Source organism: Zootoca vivipara, chromosome 9, assembly GCF_963506605.1.
Source record: "Zootoca vivipara chromosome 9, rZooViv1.1, whole genome shotgun sequence".
Lineage (NCBI taxonomy): Eukaryota > Metazoa > Chordata > Lepidosauria > Squamata > Lacertidae > Zootoca > Zootoca vivipara.
In genome coordinates, this window is record NC_083284.1 from 62,788,322 (window position 1) to 62,808,867 (window position 20,546).

The 20,546-nt window shown below is 45.7% G+C and overlaps 1 protein-coding gene and 1 long non-coding RNA gene across 11 annotated transcripts in view; one reads left to right on the forward strand and one right to left on the reverse strand.

The window, feature by feature from the left end:
- TBC1D1 (TBC1 domain family member 1) overlaps nt 1-20,546 on the reverse strand; it is a 116,424-nt gene that overhangs the window by 35,113 nt on the left and 60,765 nt on the right. For 5 of the 8 annotated variants that reach the window (XR_009558179.1, XM_060278924.1, XM_060278918.1 and 2 more), the window contains 6 exons: nt 19,053-19,205; nt 17,631-17,750; nt 15,887-16,026; nt 6,940-7,125; nt 4,171-4,332; nt 3,138-3,296 (listed from right to left, as the gene is read on the reverse strand). Coding sequence is in view for 7 of the 8 variants with exons in the window: in XM_060278924.1 (XP_060134907.1) it covers nt 3,138-3,296; nt 4,171-4,332; nt 6,940-7,125; nt 15,887-16,026; nt 17,631-17,750; nt 19,053-19,205 (920 nt within the window). In the remaining variant the exon portion in view is untranslated. The remainder of the gene's footprint in view (nt 1-3,137; nt 3,297-4,170; nt 4,333-6,939; nt 7,126-15,886; nt 16,027-17,630; nt 17,751-19,052; nt 19,206-20,546) is intronic. The other 3 variants (XM_060278921.1, XM_060278922.1, XM_060278923.1) reach the window with 3 other exon arrangements.
- LOC118083453 (uncharacterized) lies at nt 7,096-20,416 on the forward strand. 3 transcript variants are annotated; one of them, XR_009558180.1, is made up of 3 exons: nt 7,096-7,218; nt 16,818-16,951; nt 17,674-20,416. It is a non-coding gene; the product is annotated as an uncharacterized LOC118083453 (long non-coding RNA). The 3 variants fall into 3 exon arrangements; XR_009558182.1 differs by lacking the exon at nt 16,818-16,951 and having other exon boundaries at nt 7,115-7,218; XR_009558181.1 differs by lacking the exon at nt 7,096-7,218 and having other exon boundaries at nt 16,763-16,951.

The following is a 20,546-nucleotide window of genomic DNA, read 5'->3' on the forward strand; positions in this document are numbered from 1 at the left end:
CAGGCTTCCCCAAACTTGGCCCTGCATATGTTTTGAGACTACAATTCCCAGCATCCCTGACCACTGGTCCTGCTAGCTAGGGATCATGGGAGTTGTAGGCCAAAAACATCTGAAGGGCTGAGCTTGAGGAAGCCTGCTATAGGTTGAATGATTTAAATCCAACATAGACTTTGCACTCTATATGACAGGGTCTCGTCTGTGACTCCTATGAATATGTTGTGTGTTTCTCATTGCTGGCAATCTGCCCCTTAAAAGACTCCTGTACCTGTATTATCCCCCTCACTGCAAGCCTGCCAGTGTCTGCCTAATGCTGACTGCTCATGCCCATTACCTCACACCTAATTAAATAAAATACCTTGAATGTTTTTGAAATATTGATGGCAGGAACATGATAAACACAAGGAGCATGAGAATTGGCACCATGGCACACTCAGAGTCTTACCAATGTCTTTTAATTTAAAGGTGACATGAAAACCATTGGAGGTAGTCAAATTTTGAAGGGCTAATCCCCATGTTTTCATATTTCATGTGAAAAAACAAGAACATTATGTCCACTTAATCTGAAAATATGTTAAACTTTAAAGTTGGCTATCATGAAAAACCACTTGAGTCCTTTTCAGGACTGATCCCCTCTGTAGGAACCACCTAGAAGATTTGCAATTGCCAGATTGTGATCTGGCTCCTGGTCCGAATGGGCCTGAAACGGATCTGATCCAGATTTACAAATTGGGATCACAAATCAGATTAGGGGATCCATGTAAATGTCCCATGAGGACTGGGAAGAAAATGTTTGCCACTCTGAAAGCAAGCAAGAGAAACAACCAGTTTTTCTTTTCTTCCAAATTAAAATACACTGGAGGTAGATTTATTCCTGCATCCCCCACATCCTTTCAAGTGCAGCTAAAGCAGTCTTTTGTAGCTTCGCACTTGTTAAATCTCACCCCACCCTTTAATTTCCGGAACATTGCATCTATGGGAGGTGTGTTGCCTTGCCAGATGCTATCAGGGCTCTCTTATTTCAAAAACAAAGACAAAGCCCGAAGCTAAGTCTTCCTGCAAACAGATTACAGTAGTGCTCTGCACACTGTACACTAGGAAGAGACTGTTTGATTTCTGGGTCTGGCTGCTCACTGCCCAGGCTGGCAGGAAACCGAGTGTTTCTGCAGATGTAGCGTGCTTTGCTTCCCAACTGGAAGAGTAGCTTGTATTGCAGCAGCTACCTCCCTGCCCAAAGTAGGAGTTGTTCCAACACACGCTGAACAGTTCTATTCAATGTCTCCTGTTTGGCAGAAAGTCTTGCTCAACAGAGTCACTTTGAAAGCATGAGCTAACTAGGAAAGGGAAAAGATATCCAAAATGGGAAAAGACATAATAATAAGAATGAACAAGAAGAGTACTTAATATTTCCCCCTTTCTTTCTTATTACATGACAACTGATGACAGGCATTTCTGGAATACACCTTTTCTTGGAAGGATATGGATTAAGGCAGCAATCTGATGTGTCTGATCTTAAAACTCACATGGAAGCTGGCTGAATTAACTGTGGTGAAAGGCAATTTGCACAGGCTCCTAAGCCACTCTTCAAGTACCATGCAACGCAAGGAGAAAATGTTCCCAAAACATTTCAACCATAGGCTTTGTTTTCACAGAAAGAGGCTTAAGAAACAAGCAAAAGTATGTGTGACTCAGCTAAAAGATACAGCTTCAGTGGAAAGCAGGCACAATCCAATACTACATTCAAATGAAGGGATCTAAGCATTTAGCTTCAAATATTAGCAAATACTAAATATGTTTTTTATTCTAAAAAACTGTTAAACTACCCTTGAATATAAACCAGCCAATATCTATATAATCTAATTTAAATGTATAGCTATAATATTAATACATACTTTCTTTCTTTTTCAAAAAAAACCCCTTTTAATCACTGCTTACAGACAGCTCAACATGTCTTAACTTGAAATGCTCTAACACTCGGATACAATTTGATGTGATGTTGGATAATGAAAGATCCATACATTTTTAGTATTGTGCATATTTTGTTTTTAAACCCATTTTTCCTAAACAAAGAGACTACACTCAAAATGTGTTGGGAACATTTTCATTTTTGTAGTGAGACACTGGAAACTCATAGCAACGTGTTTCTGTGCCTTGCTAATCTTGGGCTGTTGCCATTTATATTCTGTGGGGAATGGAGAAAAAGTCCCCACTAACGTGAAGTGTAGGAGGCACAGGAAGTGCAGAGGATGCAGTGCATTTTATCATTATATTCAGAAGTTGTTTCATTACACTGACATTTTATCTGTATTAGTTTATACAGTATAGAGTAAAATGTGCAGGGTTGTGGTTTTTTTTTTTTGTATTTGTGCAGGTCTAGACTTTTTACACTGTGTCTTACTGCTTGAGTGGTCAGGAACTATTCCTCTGAGTTTTGTCATCATTTACACAGCATTGGAACAAACAGACGCATAATGAAGTTATTTTAGAACTTACTTAAGAGATTTTAAGTTATGTTAGACAGGAAGCAACCGATTTACGTGAGTTCAATTGATGTGTGACTGTGCACACCGTGGTGACACGGAAGTGGCTGGAAAAGGGGGCAGGCTTATCTGCACTCCACCGTCACATGTGATGACCTGGAACACAACCCCCGGGCAAATCATGGGTTGCCTTACATGCTTTTATAAGTGCTTCTTTGGGGACTGGTAGATTCGTTGGAGGGAAACTATATGCAGCAGACTTACTCCCAATGCCACTCAAACCCTTTTGAGTTTCTGAATCTTTAGAATCATAGAATTGTAGTGCTGGAACAGACACCAAGGGTATTCTAGTCCAACCCCCTGTGATGCAGGTATCATATATCTGTTTATGTTTTCAAGTTCCTCCTCTGCAGTCATGAGACCTAGACCCACATTCCACTTTTTAATCTGCCCTTTAAAAAGAAACATGATGTTGAACACCCCATGCAATACTTTTGAGCACCAGGCATTGTCTCCAACCTAGGGAGTTCATCAATGCATATAGACTGCAACAGAACAATAGCTTTTAAATAAAATCATGACTTTAAAAGTGTACCTTCCCAGCAGAACACAAAATGCTAAGTATTATGTCAGGGTTATTGTTATTTTTTGTAGACTTACCTAGGTCAATAAGTATTGCATGCTGCTGAGAGGTTAGCTGCTTTAGGAGTTCTTTGTAAGGTGTATCCTTTGGTAGCTGTTTATTTGCAAACTGAGGCTTAAGCTGGTATTGTTCTGCTAAAAACTTCCAGATCTCACCCCGGTGATGTCGAGGAACTCCTTCCCAAAAGGCAATAGGAACCAAAAAAGGAAAAGGAAAAGAAAAGAATTGATTAGAATGGGGGGGGGGGGACACATACTATTTATCACTGTACCAGCCATCTGTGTCAACTACAGTATCCATAATTTGCCCCTTAACTCACATAATTTAGCTATTAAACCCTACGTGTGGGCCAAATTATCAAGAGCAGTACTAAACGACAAGTGGTGGTGGTAGGGCTAAAGTTCAAGGCAGGGTGGAGATCTTGAGGTAGAAAATCCCTCTTTTCTCAAATCACCAAGGACAAAGTAGGGTGAATATACTATCTCCCACTGCCCATTATGATTAGGAAGGAAGGAAGTTAATGGAAAAGATACTGCTTTGTTCCAATGATGTTTAGAACATCTGTTAATGAATGTAGAAGGGGTGTTGAGATGTTCTCTCTCTTCCCTCTTCTAAAGTCATTATTGAGTCAGTCCTTGGTCCACAAATTTCTGCATACAGTAGTGTGAAATATTCACTGAAAGGTAGGCACAATTTGAAGGGTGAGGAATGCTAATGAAGCACACCCTTTCTGTTTTTGCTCAGCAGTATGTCACCCCACTGAGGCATAGTTCCCAAATGAAGCTGTCTGCTGTTCCATCCCATTTATCCTCACTGAGAAGAGATGGGGACAAGTGAACAGAAAAACACAGCTTACTATGTCCATGGCAACCGCCAAGTTTTCGAAGTCTATTCCATGAGCACTGAGAGTGAATGAACCCCAAGCACTTGCAGACTCATGAAATGCAGCCATATTCATATAATACATTACCTGCATTATTTAAATAGGTGTTCTGATAGTTAACTTTCCAAGAATGTGTGCGCATGTCTGCAATAATTCAGTACACTTACCTTTTCCAACAGCAGAATGTATTTTTTCCATGTCAAACTTCACCTTTGACCTTCCTGGCGTACTCAACATTTTTTCCCAGACCAACGTTACCTCTTTGAGGCATGGGGTGATTTCTTCATAATCAAGCTTCAGACGTTTGTTTAGCAGATTGTTTTCAGAAGCTAGACAAAAAAGATTAAAGAGGTACATGCTAATGACATTCAGCATATGATAAATGGAGCTTTGACAATTAACTGAAAATGTCAGCGTAATGAAGCATGACACTCAAAAAAGGCAAGCGTGTTTCAGCTGCTTCAAAGGGGAAATAAGGTAATATAAGAATACGATAATGCTACTGATTCATATTCAATGTGCTGCTGCCCCATTATGGGCATTTTGAAAGGTGTCATACTAGGGCTTGTCCTTACTAGCAGTTTACTGCATGAAGTTACTGAAAATGTTCATCTTACCTGCACTGTTTACTGTTTTCACATAGAAAATAGTACAGACTTGAGTCCAAGCTGAAAACTGTTGTTAGTCTGCAAATGCAGCCAGCATGAGCCATACAGTCAGTGTTCCTACAAAAGCATCATGTGGGTAGGTGCTAAGTGGGGTCAGGATTAGATAAAAAAATAAGAAGGGAAAACTGAACTCCCTGCTTACTGACATCAAGTGACTTCACTGTACTTTTTTCAGCACCTGCTAAAAACATTTTTGTTCAGGAAAGTCCTTTCAGATGCAGATGTTTTAATCTGCTTTCAGCTTAACTGGTGGTTGTAATTACATTTTCATTTTTTTAAAATACCTGTTTTCAACTTTTACTACCATGTTAATGTTGGTTTTATTTTCTGTAAACCACTTACGGTCAAGCGGTATATAAATAAATGAAATGCTGTGAGCACTACCTTGGGCCAAAGGAGGAGAAGTCCCAACCGTCTATTCTGGGTCTTGCCAGGCTAAGAGAGAGATAACTGCCTAACCTGAGGCTCTTTGCTGCCCAGCTGCCAAGAGGGAAGGGAAGGCTTTGCTGTTACAAGATCTCCTGGACATAAGGGACTGATTGCATTTTGAGGACAGAAAGTACAGTCAACCCGCAACTTTACACAGCTGAAGGCTAGCCAGTTGAAATCGCACAAATTAAATGCAAGGAGGGAAGACAGCTTACAAGCTCATTCTGCGCTGGGGTTTCCCAGTGTGGAAAAAAGAGCTTTTAAGCTCTCAGACTTGCTTACCAAGTTCTGGGAGGTTCACATGCAGGCTCTGGGAAGCTCTCATGAGATCTTGGATGGGCCCCAAAGATCCTGCAAGAGGTTCCCAGAGTTTGGTAAGCAAGTCTGAGGGCTTAAAAGCACTGGTAAATGCTGCACTATGTTTTTTATGGATCACTTTCTAGTTTTTAAAGGGTTGTTTTGACTATACATGATTTCGGTTTTAAACACTATCCCCAGAAGGTAACCCATGCGTAAGATGCAAATTGACTGCATTGCTCTTTTTCTGTAGATGAAAGGGTTAGGGTTAGGGATTACCATATGCCAAAAGCAACCCTATAGAGAGAGAACTAGAACACAGGGACCAAAGCAAAAGGAGATGGAAAAAAGACAAGTTAATGCACTGTGTTTCCTTCTACTTAAAGGGCAGCATTAAAAGCAGTGCCTGGACACTAAGCATAACTTGGAACCATATTTAAAAAGTAATCTGTCATATCATAGCTATCACTTTAATGATGTCTGCTTTGATATATGCACAACAAGCCCTTGCTGTGATGATACATTACCAGCACACTGTCATTCTTGGGACATATTATTCCAATACATCATAAGAATGCTGTCACTTTTATGATTTAATAGCATTATGCATCATAAAAAACAGCACTTTCATTTATTATAGGAGTGAGACAATCTATAGGAGAGTGCAGCCTTAGTCCTCCACTGCAACTTCAGTTTACAGATTGAAGAATACTTCTTTTCCAGTTTGGTTTTGCCAGTTCCTTTCAAGATTGCACAGTATAGTGGCATGCTAAAACCATATGCAAACAAAGAATAAAGGATTTCTCCTTGCCTCCAATTTCCGGATCATGACAAAATAAATTTGCTTAATACCACCTTACCTAGGCCATGCAGTAAAGGAGAAAGGGGGGGAAATGCCACTTAATGCAGCAGACAGATCGTAGCTGTGAGTAGCCACAGAAGTTGTGAAAAGGCATGTATGGAGGAGAGGGTCATGGGGTCATTCTGTCTTCCATTTTTGCCTATTTCATGGATTATAGTCTAGGATACAAGGCAGAAATAAATATTTTGGGGTTGTTTTTGTTGTTTTATAAGTGTCCCTATTGCACTTAAAATATTTGTAGGATGACATTCAATTTCCACCAGTACTAGTTTATAGCCAGTGCCTCTCAAAGTGCGAGCTCAAGTCTTGGGATGTTTTCACTCAGAATGACTCAGCAGACTTTAAGCATCTAGAAGGTGGATCCAAATATACCAAAGCCACGGGCCAAAAGAGTCAGAAAATGAGCACCTTATCAGCACTTCCAGGAACTAGGCTAAGAGTAGCCACTGATAAAACAAGCAAAGAGACTATTAAGATAAAGTAAACAAACTATGGGTAAAGTACAGCAAAAGAAGGAAAGCAAACATGACAGGATATTGGGAAGAAAGGATTCTGAATAAACACAAGGCAAACGTTATCAGCCATTCTTCTAGAACACTTATTTATTGCCATAGTCACAAGTCCAATGGGTTCCCCTGCTCCTGCCATTCCTCACGTTTTTGATCCAGTAATTTACTTACCTTGCAACTTTTGATTTTCCTTTTCCATCCTAAGTAGTAGTATCTGCTGCAAAATTGCTTTTTGCCACAGTTCCCGAAGCTCTCTGGGTGTCCTCTTCCTCTCTTCTTTTAGTGCCCTAAAGGGGCCATCTTCACAAACTGCTTGCAATGGTGATCTGGGTGGAAGTTCACCCAACTCAGAGTATTCTTTATATGGTGACAAAACAAGAAAGAAGCATTCAGAAGTCTTTTATTGGTATCTAAATGTTTTTAGTTTGGATTTCTAGATCAAAACCTCAGGTAAGCATCAGTTACAATTTATCAATAATAAAGGTTTGTGATGCTGTGGAGAAAATACCTCAGTCTGTGCAAGGTAGGGGTGCAAATGAATAGCTAATCCTGGAAGCAGATTAAAGTGGCTTGCATGCCATCACTATGCAATGCAAGTCACTTTACACTTAGTAATTGTAATATCTAGTGAAATTTACCAAAAACACAAAACCAAAGAATCTCTCAGAAGTAGTTTATGATGTCGCAGGAAGTCAACTGTTCTAATTTTTAAAAAGTCAAACATTCCACCGGATATTCTGAATACCTTGGGCACAACGGAAAGATTCGCTTAATTGGATACATATTGCGATAATACCACAGTACTTTTAGGATGCCAAGAATCAAAACAGAATAATTCAAGAATTGATTCTTGTACTGGAAGACTCATTCCAGTGAAGTCAATGGAAATGTACATGAATGTCCATATGAGCAATATGCTTAATCGGGGGGGGGGGGGGGGAGAGATTTAGGCTGAGGATTTAAATATTCCACAAACACATTGTGCTGGCACTGGAAAAGTGATTATTTCTCAGCTTCAGTTCCTAAATGGTAAAAGGGCAATAATAATACTGTGAGAGCAAAAAATGGAGCAAAGCAAACTAAATCAGTGTGCTGTTGTGCTAATACAGATTAGCGTTTGTAAATAACTGTGAGGGACAGGGGATATCGCGAAGTCCCTCCCCTCCTAAGTTCAAGCCAATCCCCGAGCACAGGGGGAAGCAGAGAGAGTTCCGATTCCAGTGGGGAAGCAGGAAGTCGTGTCCGAGGCTCAGGCAAGGTAGAGGAGCCAGGGTCCCAGGTGGGACAGGAAGGGGCGAATAAGGGCGGGAGACCCATCCCCCCAACTCCGGAATTACGCAGAAAGAGGAGGGGAAAGAGGATGGGTCTGCCAAAGCTTTTGTGTTGGAGAAAGACGCGCCAAAAGCCATTAGGAGGTTCTGAAACCGACTGACAACATCACTCCGTGTAAATAGCAATGACTTGAGCACTGTAAATACGCAGCACCAATAAAAGAATAAAATGCAGAGCTGCGTAGCGTCGTTACTCTGAAGTAGTCCACTCCGGCCACTGTGACAGCAACCTCCTAATCCTTTTTGGGCTACTTTGGAGTTGCCGGGATGAGCGTGTCAGAGGCGGAGAAATGGCGGCAGATCGCGGAGCAAGCCCAGCAAGAACTGCAGCAGCTGTCGCTGCAGGCGCAGGGGGAATTGAAGGCAGCTAAAGAGGAGACTAAGAAGGTCCAGGACGACCGGCTACAACTTGCGGAACAGGTGAGAGCGCTTCAGGAAAAAGAGCAGCAATTAAGGGCGGTGGCGGTAGACCTCCAAAACAAGCTGGATGCAGAGAAAAACAAGGCGGGAGGGGCACCCCAAGTCCAAGTGCTGCCAGGAAGGAGAGCCGGGACCCTAGTAAGCAAGTTCAATGGAGACCCGAGGGAATTTCAGGGCTTTGAGACTGAGATTGTGTATGCTCTTGAGCTGCACCACGATGAGTTCCCTGATGATGAGCACAGGGTAGCGTTTATTGTGGAGCACCTTACCGGGGCAGCCAGGGAGTGGCTAAGACCGTTAATTGCAACAAGGAATCCTTGCATGAAGAATGTCAAACTATTTCTAGAAGGTTTGAAAACGATGTATTCGTCCGATAGTCATATGGATCAGACTAAGGAGGAACTTCATAATTTACGCCAAGGAAATATGACAGTTCGCGCGTATTGGGCGAAATTCACCATGCTGGTGCACAGATTGGGGTGGGAACTTGAGTCCCCCCCAATGCAAGCGGCGTTCTACTTGGGGTTGCATGAGGAGGTGAAGGATGAGCTCTCGAGAGGTCCAAAGCCCAGTAATATGGATCAGCTGAGCAAAGCGGCTCTGGCGGTGGGGGTGAGACAGGAATCCCGGTGGAGCGACAAGCAAGCAACGCGCGCAAAGCGGGCTTGGTTCCCACGGTCGCAGGAGAAGCCACTCCCCCAACAACCCTTTCAAGCCACGCCTGGGGCCAGTCAGGACCAGGAACCCATGCAGATTGATAGCGCGCGCGCGCGGGCTTTTCAAACCCCAGCGGCGCCAAGACGCAAGGAGGGAAGGGGTGGGAATTGCTTTCTCTGCAACTCCCCCCAGCATCTCGTCAGAGACTGCCCACATCGCAGGGAGTGGCAAGGAAAGGCGGGAACGGTTGTGCCCTCCCCCACTGACGCAGCACCACAGCAGGGAAACGGGAAAGCCTGGCTGCAGGAGACAAGGGGCCGCAGCCAGGCACAGTCAGCAGACAACAGCCCCAGCCCACCCACCCGCACAGAGAGGAGCAGAGCCAGCCCACCCCTCCCAGAGCAGGAGTGGTTCTAGAAGTGACGCTCACGCTTCCAAATGGCTATCCCCTGACAGTCCTCGCCCTAATTGACAGTGGGGCGTCAGCGAACTTCTTCTCGAGAAACTTTGCAGAAGAGCACCAGATCCAGCTTCTGCAGCTGGATTTTCCTCTGCACGTGGCAACCATTGACGGCAGAGAGCTGCTGGGAGGGGCCATCACTCATCAAACCCCCCCCCATGAGAATGACGGTGGGGAGGCACTCAGAGACACTGGCATTCAACGTCACCACCATCTCAGACCCCCCCATCGTCTTGGGCATGAGCTGGCTGGCGCGCCACGACCCCTCCATCAGTTGGCACCAGAGATGCATCACTTTTGGATCGGACTTTTGCCTGGAACATTGCATGCAGCACCAACCAGGGGAGGGGCCTCCGATAGCCACGGTGGCCACCATGCACGTCAAAGGGGGTGAGGCGATACCCAAGCCGTACTGGGACCTGCAGGAGGTCTTCAGCGAAGCGGAGTCCGACCACCTACCCCCGCACAGGCCTTTTGACTGCCAGATCAACCTGGTGCCAGGGGCAACTATACCCCCAGCCAAGCTGTACGCCATGTCAGACCAGGAACTGGAGGATCTGCGCGCTTTCATCGACAAGAACCTCAAGCGGGGGTTCATCAGAGAAAGCAAGGCAGCAGGGGGCAGCCCAGTCTTCTGGGTGGACAAGAAAGACACGCAACAGCGCCGTCTTGTGGTGGATTTTAGACGGCTGAATTCGGTGACAGAGCCAGTGGCTTTCCCCATGCCCAGAGTGGATGATCTCCTGACAGCGGCACGCAGGGGTAAGATTTTCACCAAGCTAGACCTGAGGGGGGCGTACAACTTGATCAGGATCCGGGAAGGCGATGAATGGAAAACCACGATGTTCACGCCTCTGGGCTCTTTTGAATATCTGGTGATGCCCTTCGGGTTGCAAGGGGGCTCAGCATGCTTCCAGGCCTTCATGCACCACGTCCTGGGGTCCCTCCTCTTCAGGAAATGCTTGGTCTTCCTGGATGACATCCTTATTTACTCCAACGACCCAGTGCAGCACGTGAAAGATGTCAGGGAGGTGTTGCAGCGCCTGAAGGAGAACCACCTGTATGTGAAGCTGGAGAAGTGCAAGTTTCACACCAAGGAGGTGGACTTCCTGGGCTACAAGCTGTCAGACAAGGGGCTGGCGATGGACAAGGACAAGGTGCAGGCCATCCTGGACTGGCACAGCCCCAGGACTCGCAAAGATGCCCAACGCCTACTAGGCTTCGCCAACTTCTACAGGAAGTTCATCAAGAACTTCTCTCGCGTTACGGCTCCCATCACTGACTGCCTGAGAGGCAAGCAGAAGTTCAGGTGGACACCAGAGGCGCAAGCAGCGTTCGAAAGCCTCAAGAGGGTGTTCGCCTCAGACCAGAACCTGTTCCACGTGGTTCAGGACGCGCCCCTACGCGTGGAGACAGATGCTTCTGATAAAGCTGTGGGCGCCATTTTGTTGCAACTGGACGCCAACCGAGAGTGGAGACCCTGTGCCTTCTTCTCCAGGAAATTGACTCAGCCAGAGCGAAACTACACAGTGTTTGATCGGGAACTTCTGGCGATCCACGCTGCGTTCCAGCACTGGAGACACTTCCTGGTGGGCGCCAAGCACCCCATCCAGGTGTGCACAGACCACAAGAACCTGGAGTTCTGGAGAACTGCCAGGGTGCTCAACCAGCGGCAGATACGGTGGGCAGAGTTCTTCTCGAACTTCAACTTCTCCATACACTACATCCCGGGAGAGCAGAATGTCAGGGCGGATGCCCTCTCCCGCAAGCCAGAATACATGGAGGAGGAGGCGCCACCGGCACCCAGGCACATTTTCCCCCCGTCAGCATGGTCCTGCGGAACAGCAGTGGTGAGCGAGGCAGAACTCACAGCACTGACGGCAGCGGATGAATTTGCCAACCGCATCTGCAGAGAACTGAGAAGGGGGGGGGAGCAGGCAAAAGACTTTGCAGAACGCAGGGGGCTGCTTTTCTACAAGGGTGCACTGTACCTGCCCACCACCCAGCTTAGACGTACGGTCCTCAAGCAGATGCACGACAACCCAACGGCGGGTCATTTTGGGAGGGACAAAACCACTCACCTAGTCATGAGACACTTCTGGTGGCCAGGGGTGCGGGAAGATGTTCGAGACTATGTACGGGGCTGTGACACCTGCCAGCGGGCAAAGGTGGTCAGAGCAGCGCCACCGGGATTGCTGGAGCCCTTAGCCACGCCACACAGGCCGTGGGAAGTGGTGTCCATGGACTTCATCACAGATCTGCCTTCTTCCAGGGGCAAGACCGCAGTGTTGGTGGTGGTGGACCTCATGTCCAAAATGTGCCACTTTATACCGTGTGCCAGGGCGGTCTCGGCAGAAGAGACAGCCAAACTGTTTGTGGATCACGTATTCAGACTGCATGGATTACCCTTAAGGGTTATTTCGGATCGTGGCCGCCAATTTGTTTCCAGGTTCTGGCGGCGGCTCATGAACCTCCTGCAGGTGGAGGTCAGCTTGTCGACGGCTAGACACCCGCAGACCAATGGACAGGCGGAGAGGGTCAATGCCATTCTGCAGCAGTACCTGAGATGCTACGTCAGCCAGAGGCAAACGGACTGGGTGGATCGCCTGCCACTGGCAGAATTTGCCTACAACAATGCGGTGCACGTCTCCACAGGGGTGTCGCCCTTTAAGGCCAATTACGGGCGTGACCTCAGATCTTTCCCTGAGAGGGAGGGGGAGGAGGAGGAGGAGGGCCCACAGGCTGAGGATTGGGCAGAGGAACTGGAGACGGTGCACCAGCAGCTCAGAGAACACTTGGAGAGAGCCAAGGAAGCGTACAAGAGGGGGGCAGATCGCCACAGGCGACCGGGGGAGGTCATTAGGGTGGGGGACAAAGTTTGGTTGTCCTCGGAGGGCCTTCCCATCAGAGGGCGATGCAAAAAGCTGGCGCCCAGAAGGTTGGGCCCCTTCACGGTCACGCAACAGGTCAACCCGGTGGCATACAGGCTGGCACTGCCAGAGGACATGAGGGTGCACCCAGTGTTTCATAGATCGCTGCTGTCACCGTACAGGGAAAGCAGCAGGCTCCGAGACAGCGAACAAACCCCTGAGGGAGGGGGGGAGAGGGAAGGCAGGGAGCAACTCAATGAGGCCACAGCCATCCTGGATTCAAGGTGGGGGGTGGGGGGCCTGGAGTACCTCATGGCATGGGAGGATGCTCCACCGTCCCAGAATGAATGGGTCCCAGCCACTCAGATACAGGAGGAATTCCTGGTAGAAGAATTTCACGCCCTTTTTCCCCATAGACCCAAGCCCTGGCACATGGAAAGGGAGGGGGAGGGGGAGGAAGCACGGGAGAGCAGTTCACCATGGCGCTGGGAAGCGGAGTTTGAGGAACCAGAGGATGAGGTATGGGTGTCACCGAGATCCACCCAGTCAGAGGAAGGAGCAGATTGGCAGAACATTTTTACCCCCACCAGCTCTGACGCCACAGACTTTTTGGGATTCCCGTCCTCCCAGGCGGAAGGGGGGGGGCTTGCAGGACTGGGGGGAGGTGTTCACGCCAACGGGCTCGGAAAGCACTGAGTTCTTAGGCTTCCAGTCGTCACCGACACCTGGGGGGGACCTGGGGAGGGGTGAAGGAGAGCTTGGGAGGGGGGTGGATGTGAGGGACAGGGGATATCGCGAAGTCCCTCCCCTCCTAAGTTCAAGCCAATCCCCGAGCACAGGGGGAAGCAGAGAGAGTTCCGATTCCAGTGGGGAAGCAGGAAGTCGTGTCCGAGGCTCAGGCAAGGTAGAGGAGCCAGGGTCCCAGGTGGGACAGGAAGGGGCGAATAAGGGCGGGAGACCCATCCCCCCAACTCCGGAATTACGCAGAAAGAGGAGGGGAAAGAGGATGGGTCTGCCAAAGCTTTTGTGTTGGAGAAAGACGCGCCAAAAGCCATTAGGAGGTTCTGAAACCGACTGACAACATCACTCCGTGTAAATAGCAATGACTTGAGCACTGTAAATACGCAGCACCAATAAAAGAATAAAATGCAGAGCTGCGTAGCGTCGTTACTCTGAAGTAGTCCACTCCGGCCACTGTGACAGCAACTTTAGAAAAAAACCTGCACATTTAATCAGGTCTTGTGTGCTGACAGAAATTCTGCGTATCTGCAATATGTGTAAACTATGAACATTTTCAGATAATTTATTTTGCTTCCAGTACTTATAGGGAAGGAAGAACAATGGAGGTAATTAGAGCCCCCACCCCTCCTCACAAATCGCAAATCCTACCACTCTGTCTTTTGCTTAAGATATTTAAGCACACACAGGTACCCATTTTTGCCACTGTTGTAGAAGCAGCAGCTCATTATTTTAAAAGAATAACAGTTTCTAAGGATGTTAAATTTTATTATCTAGTAACCAGTTCTGAGCTCTTCCTTACACATAGTCCTGCATTTAGCTAAACAGTGCCTACAAAATCTGGATCAGATACAGAGCTTATCAAACTCAACTGGACTTTATTCTCAGTACAGTAGTTCCTTTAAAAAAGCACGTAACATGAACACAGTGTCAAAGTGCGGCACATGATGTGCAGCCCACCCCACCCCTTCAAAAGCCACTTCAAAGGACAGAAGGTATATCCTGTAAGACACAAGAAGCTTCTGCTGGACGGAAAAAACAGTCACCACCCATTCTGTTTGCATGTGTGGGCCTCTATGGATCATAGCCAGCATTACTAGCATATTCCGGAGCTTTGATCATCTGTGCTCCTTACTTTCAATGCAAGAATCTAAATCCTCCCAAAGCAAAGCACTGCTAGAAACAACAGTCATTCCATTCTTAAAAGTAAAAGAAGGTCTTAATTCATTACAGGGGTGCCATGCCAGACGTGCGACGTCACATGCACACATGCATGATGTGCAGGCAAGTGCATGTGACATTGCACATCCAGGTTGTGGAGGCTGGTGGCAGCAGCAGCAGCAGCTCCTTTTCCTCCTCTCCAGAGTCAGTGAGGCACCCTTTTCCGTGGGGAGGGGCTCGGACTTGACAGCAGAGAGACTCTGCCTCCCTGTCTGAAACACCCCCCTCACTTGCTGGCTGCGGAGGTTGAGTTGAACTGCTTCTTTCCCGCTTGCTGGTTTTCTCATTGACTTTCTGGGTGCCTGGCCCCCACAATTGTTGTGGGTGACCAAGCACCCACGGCCCCCTAGAGTTGGCTGCTATGATTCCTTAAGAACCCAAATCATGAGACATTTGACCTTTAAAAGCACAAGGGACTCAAACTGAGCAACTCCTAATCTTCTCGAATCACAAGCAGAAGAAACAGTGCCACCTAGTGTACATGTTGAAAACAGCAAGCACAATTTAGCAGAGCAACCACCACCATTTTCCCTCCTCAGGTTGTGTAGTTTTAGTGCCTGCTGCCAACATAATTACAAATCAGATTAATAGCAGGAAGTGGTGCTAGAGGATGTAGCTCAGGCATAGGCAAACTTGGCCCTCCAGATGTTTTGAGACTACAATTCCCACCATCCCTAGCTCAGCGTTTCTCAACCACTGTTCCGCGGCACACTAGTGTGCCGCGAGACGCTGGCTGGTGTGCCGCGACGTGCCGCGACGAGAAGGGCGATTTGCATTGTCACGTGCCTGGCGGCCGCCAATAATCAACACTGACCCGCCAGAAAGCAATATTTCTCCTCCTCTTTCCCAAAGCTCAGTGCAAACGAGCCTGGCGGCCGCCAATACACATCACTGACCCACCGGAAAGCAATATTTGGCAAGCGTTTCTTACAGTCATAATTATAATATAGGGCGGCACAGAGTTAAATTTTTTAACTTTTTAAATGGTGGTGTGCCTCGTGATTTTTTTCACGGAACAAGTGTGCCGTGGCCCAAAAAAGGTTGAGAAACACTGCCCTAGCTAACCGGACCACTGGTCAGGGATGATGGGAGTTGTAGTCCCAAAACATTGGGAGGGCCGAGTTTGCCTATGCCTGATGTAGCTGGTAATGCCAGGATATTAATGGGACATCTGCTGTTGGCATGAAAATGTTTGTATCAAATACAACAAATTAAATTGAGAACACTTTGCCTTCTCAGGCTGCTTTTTAAATACTTCCGAGTTGAAAGAACATCAAGAAGAATCCTGCTGGATCAGTAAATTCACTAATTATGAATCTGTTCTTTGGAAACTCATGATATTGTCCATCCACAAAAAAGATTAGATCTTTTATCTGTAGCATAAGTTAGGCAGGTTCTTTTTATCTAAGGAAGACCATTACCATCGTGCCAACTAGGAGAATCACATCCTTTCTGTGGGGTTGCCACTCTTAAGAATATCTGTTGTCTCCATGAATGCCGCCGGGTCCTCACAGGGCTTTCATAGATAGAAGCTGCTTCACTTGACTTGGGCTTGTAGTCACTAAAATTAGAAGGATTATCAGAACCAGATTTGTCTATCGTTCCAGTAAAAATTGTAAAATGAAGTTAACTGCAATATGTTTTGAAATCATCAAGCAGAATGAACAAATCCTCCTAAGTATCTGCAGCAACAAAGAACCACCACCAGTTCTTCATGTAACAAGCAGGCCACTTTAGAGAAATGCTGGGCCCATGTGAAACTAATATTTAATTTTAGTTAAGTTGCTAGCGCTACCCCTTTCACCCCAAATACCTCTGACAAAAACAGCCCATGGAGAGTCTTGTGCTCTGAACCCTGAACATCCTTTTATAAAAATGAAGCAGTGGGAGTAAGAGTGAGAAGAATGTAATATAAACCTCCAAGAAGAGGCCTATGGGTTCTTTTTTTTACTCCCCCCCCCAAATTTTTATTGCACCCCTCTTTTTGCAGAGAAAAAGCTACCGCATAACATTCCCCCCCCCCTTTCTTGATTATGCAACAGCAATCCCCATAAGGTGACATCCTAAGTCAGGGGTAGGCAACCTAACGCCCGTGGGCCGGATGTGGCCCAATCATCTTCTAAATCTGGCCCGTGGACAGTCCGGGAATCAGTGTGTTTTTACATGAGTAGAATGTGTCCTTTTATTTAAAATGCATCTCTGGGTTATTTGTGGGGCATAGGAATTTGTTCATCCCCCCCCCCCCAAATAGTCTGGCCTACCAAATGGTCTGAGGGACAGTGGACCGGCCCACGGCTGAAAAAGGTTTCTGACCCCTGTCCTAAGACATCAAACTCTAAATCACTTTCCCAGGTTCTGCGAATCCGGCTGCAAGTAGAACATTCTTCCACACATAGTCAGTATTACGGCAACTTTCTTGCAATGGCCTCACTTTTGCTGGTGACCGTTAGCCATTGGCACCCTGCTGTTTACAATTTTCTTCTCAGGTAAACTGTTGTCCTCTTTCCAACTGCAGTTCTTTATTTTCTGTTAGTCATTTTGAGTCAAACTACTATGAGATGCATTAATCACCCTTTTAGAAAGCTGTGCTTAACACTGCTGCTTTTCCTTTGAAGAAAAAGCTGCTATTCATCTCCAAAGGAAATGCAAAGAGCTTTGTCATGTGGATTCACAGTAGGCAAGGTGGGGCAGAAAGGAAACTGGTGAGGGACTCCCCTCCAGATTGGGGAAATGGCACCAAATCAGGGCCTGCAGCTGCAATTCCTCCAAAATAAAAGCGCTAGCATTAATGAAATGTATACTTTGGCCCTTTGAGAGAGTTTCTGAACACACAGTAGGTAGGGAGGGTTCGTGTGGAATGTGAGAAACTACAACTTTGACCCATTTTGTTAACAAACAGCAGTCACTGAAAAGCTACTGAATAAGGACGGCAGCTTACTTTATAAGAATCACTGCCATCACATAACTTTAGAAAAGCCATGGTCTTCACATTATCTATATTATTTATAAAAATGAATAATATACACTGAAGTGAAATGGCTTTTTAATTAAATTACCACACCAACCACATTTGAACAATTATAACTTTTAACAATTCCCACTGCAGTCTGAGACAAAGTTTCTTAAGCAATCACAGATTTTTCAGCTGCAGGAAGAGAACCCTACCTTTTTGTGTTCCTAAAGTCAGAGGTGTTATTTTCATCTACAGGAGCCAGAAATTTTAAGAAGTTTGGCACAGAAGAGGAAGAGTGAAGCTTTTTCTGTAGAGCAGAACGGTAGGAGGTGCTGAGAGTAGTTGAAAGGGGGAAGTTCAGAAGGAGGAAGTGTAAGTATACCAGGTGAAATTGAGAACAAAAACACAAAACAGGAAAAAAAACTGATCAGTATTAAACCAGAAAAATAATAATAATTGTAGGTGTTAAAACAAATAACAAACCAGAAAAATAAAACTTGTAGGTGTTAAAACAAATAACAAGAAATCGAAGGCTAACATTGCAAGACATTTTACGTCTCTTTATGGCTTTATTTATAGGGACCCAGGTGGCGCTGTGGGTTAAACCACAGAGTCTAGGGCTTGCTGATCAGAAGGTCGGCGGTTTGAATCCCTGCAACGGGGTGAGCTCCCGTTGCTCGGTCCCAGCTCCTGCCCACCTAGCAGTTCGAAAGCACATCAAAGTGCAAGTAGATAAACAGGGACCGCTACGGCGGGAAGGTAAATGCCGTGTCCGTGCGCTGCTCTGGTTCACCAGAAGCAGCTTTGTCATCCTGGCCACATGACCTGGAAGCTGTCTGTGGACGAATACCGGCTCCCTCGGCCTATAGAGCGAGATGAGCGCCGCAACCCGAGTCGGACACAACTGGACCTGATGGTCAGGGGCCCCTTTACCTTTAGGGCTTTATTCCAAATCAGCAATGGATACAAAACCTCACTTCTTGGACTTTTGAATCAGTGGGAGGAGAAATCACCTTGGCTTTCACCTGCCCCTCAGAAATGAGAGGGGTAGCAGTGGTTTCTTTTGGGTTGGTCTCATGAAATAGAAGGGAAATGTGGCAGGAAAATCACCAAATATGATGGTTTGTGTAGGGCTGCCATGTGACCCTTACATGAAATTTACTTGAATTAAGAAGATTTAGGCTGGATCCATGTATTTTTTTTCCTAGCACCAAGTGTGCAGCAAACAAATGCATTTTAACTTTCTTCCTCTCCTGCCTTCTTGATGTAATAGTCGGGAGAGAGTCGTCAAGTGGACATTTAAGGTCAATCTATTCCCACTGCTTTTCTCAAGCTTTGCAGTAGCATAGTAAACCATAATCTGAGTGTGGGATAATGACACTACAGGAAAGCTTCAAAAGATGCACCTCAGAGTAGGGAAAAAGTCCACTCCTTTTCCTCAAACTACATAGCCCACCAAAGGTTGTGAGAACTTATTTTTACTTCCACATAAAGGAAAAACCTCAAATGAAGCACGAAAAGCACGTCAATATAGGTGAAACCATGAAACCACTGGGGTTTCTGGTGGTTTTTATGTTTTGAAATGTTCTTTAAAATGCGGATCATAAACAAACTCCCCACATCTCTTCTCTCACCTCTTTGGCACAGCATGCCCACTTTGTTCTCCACTTGAATTATGCCTAAAATGTTTAAAGAAATTGGGCGAAGAGGCCGAGGGATTAAGACGAGCTGGAGGAGGAGAAGGAGGAGGAGCCGGTGATGACTGATCAGAAGAACTTTTAGAGCTGCTGCCAGGTGTGTTCATATTTTACAAGGAGGGTTCCAGCAGGGAAGATTAAACAAAAGGTAAGACAGAAAGAAACGTGACAAATCAAAGAAAACATTGAATATTTACAGATAAATTGTAAACAGATAAGAACATTGGCAGGATTACTGTAATAATCTGCAGTTTTATAAGATTTTATATTTAAAGTAGATGAATAAATGAGCAAATTAAGTTAATTTGGATATGCAGAAGATATTAAAAATAAATTTAAGGAACTGCAGAAAGAGGGGGAAGGAAGTCAAGTTTTGAAATGTTAAAGTGATTGTAAAATTAGTGAAATGTATAAATCTGAAAAGCATAAATAAAATTTAAAAAAGACAAAAAGAAAAGGGCAAAGAGCTGAATTAAAAAAAGATGCACTACATCACTGCCTTTGTATTAACCATGTTAAATAACAGCACAGGCACCAGGGACAATGGGAGTGCTCTTCCATTGATTCTGCCTCCTCCATGGTGCCTGGCTTAACCAAAAAGATCTTCTGATGTCCCTAGTAAGAAGGCAGACATATGGCAATCAAATAGGCAGCAAACACAAACCAGTGCTTTACTTCTTGGAATGATCCTCTTCTAGCCCTAAACAAGCCAAGATTACCTGGCTCATTTTCTCAACGCTCATGTGAGCAACAGGAGCACAGCTTCCAAGACTGTGGGAAGGCTTTGCAGTCCAGAAAGGATGATTGCTGGTTTCTCCTACATATATTTCCCAGCCTGCATCAGGCCTTGAGTTGTCAACAAGGTTTTATTGCCAAGGCTTTGACGTACGGATTCTGAACAATTTCCATGCCCATTAGCAACCACACCCAACAGACCAGGCGATAAAGCAGGGTCAGGACTGTTGATGCAATATGTATAGTGGAGGGATGCCTAAACATTTTGAAACATGTTAATGCTCTTTGGGGGGATGCATTTCTGGTGTCATTCTAAGGAGCTAATGTGGGAAGAAGTTCCCTTGAAGAATTGTGTACCGTAATTGCAACACAAATGCAGGATCAAGTTCCTAGCAATTTAAGGATAAATAAATCTGAATTTAGCAGATTTAACATTAAAGTGATGCACACCTTATTTGGTTTTTGCATAACCAAAGGTCAGAGCAAAGAACATTTGACTATATGTGCTTGAAGCAATGGAAGTATATTATAGTCTAAAGTTAAACTTAGCATGGCTTTTTTATATACAGTGGTACCTCGGTTTATGAACACAATTGGTTCCGGAAGTCTGTTCATAAACTGAAGCGTTCATAAACTGAAGCGAACTTTCCCATTGAAAGTAATGGAAAGTGAATTAATCCGTTCCAGACGGTCCGC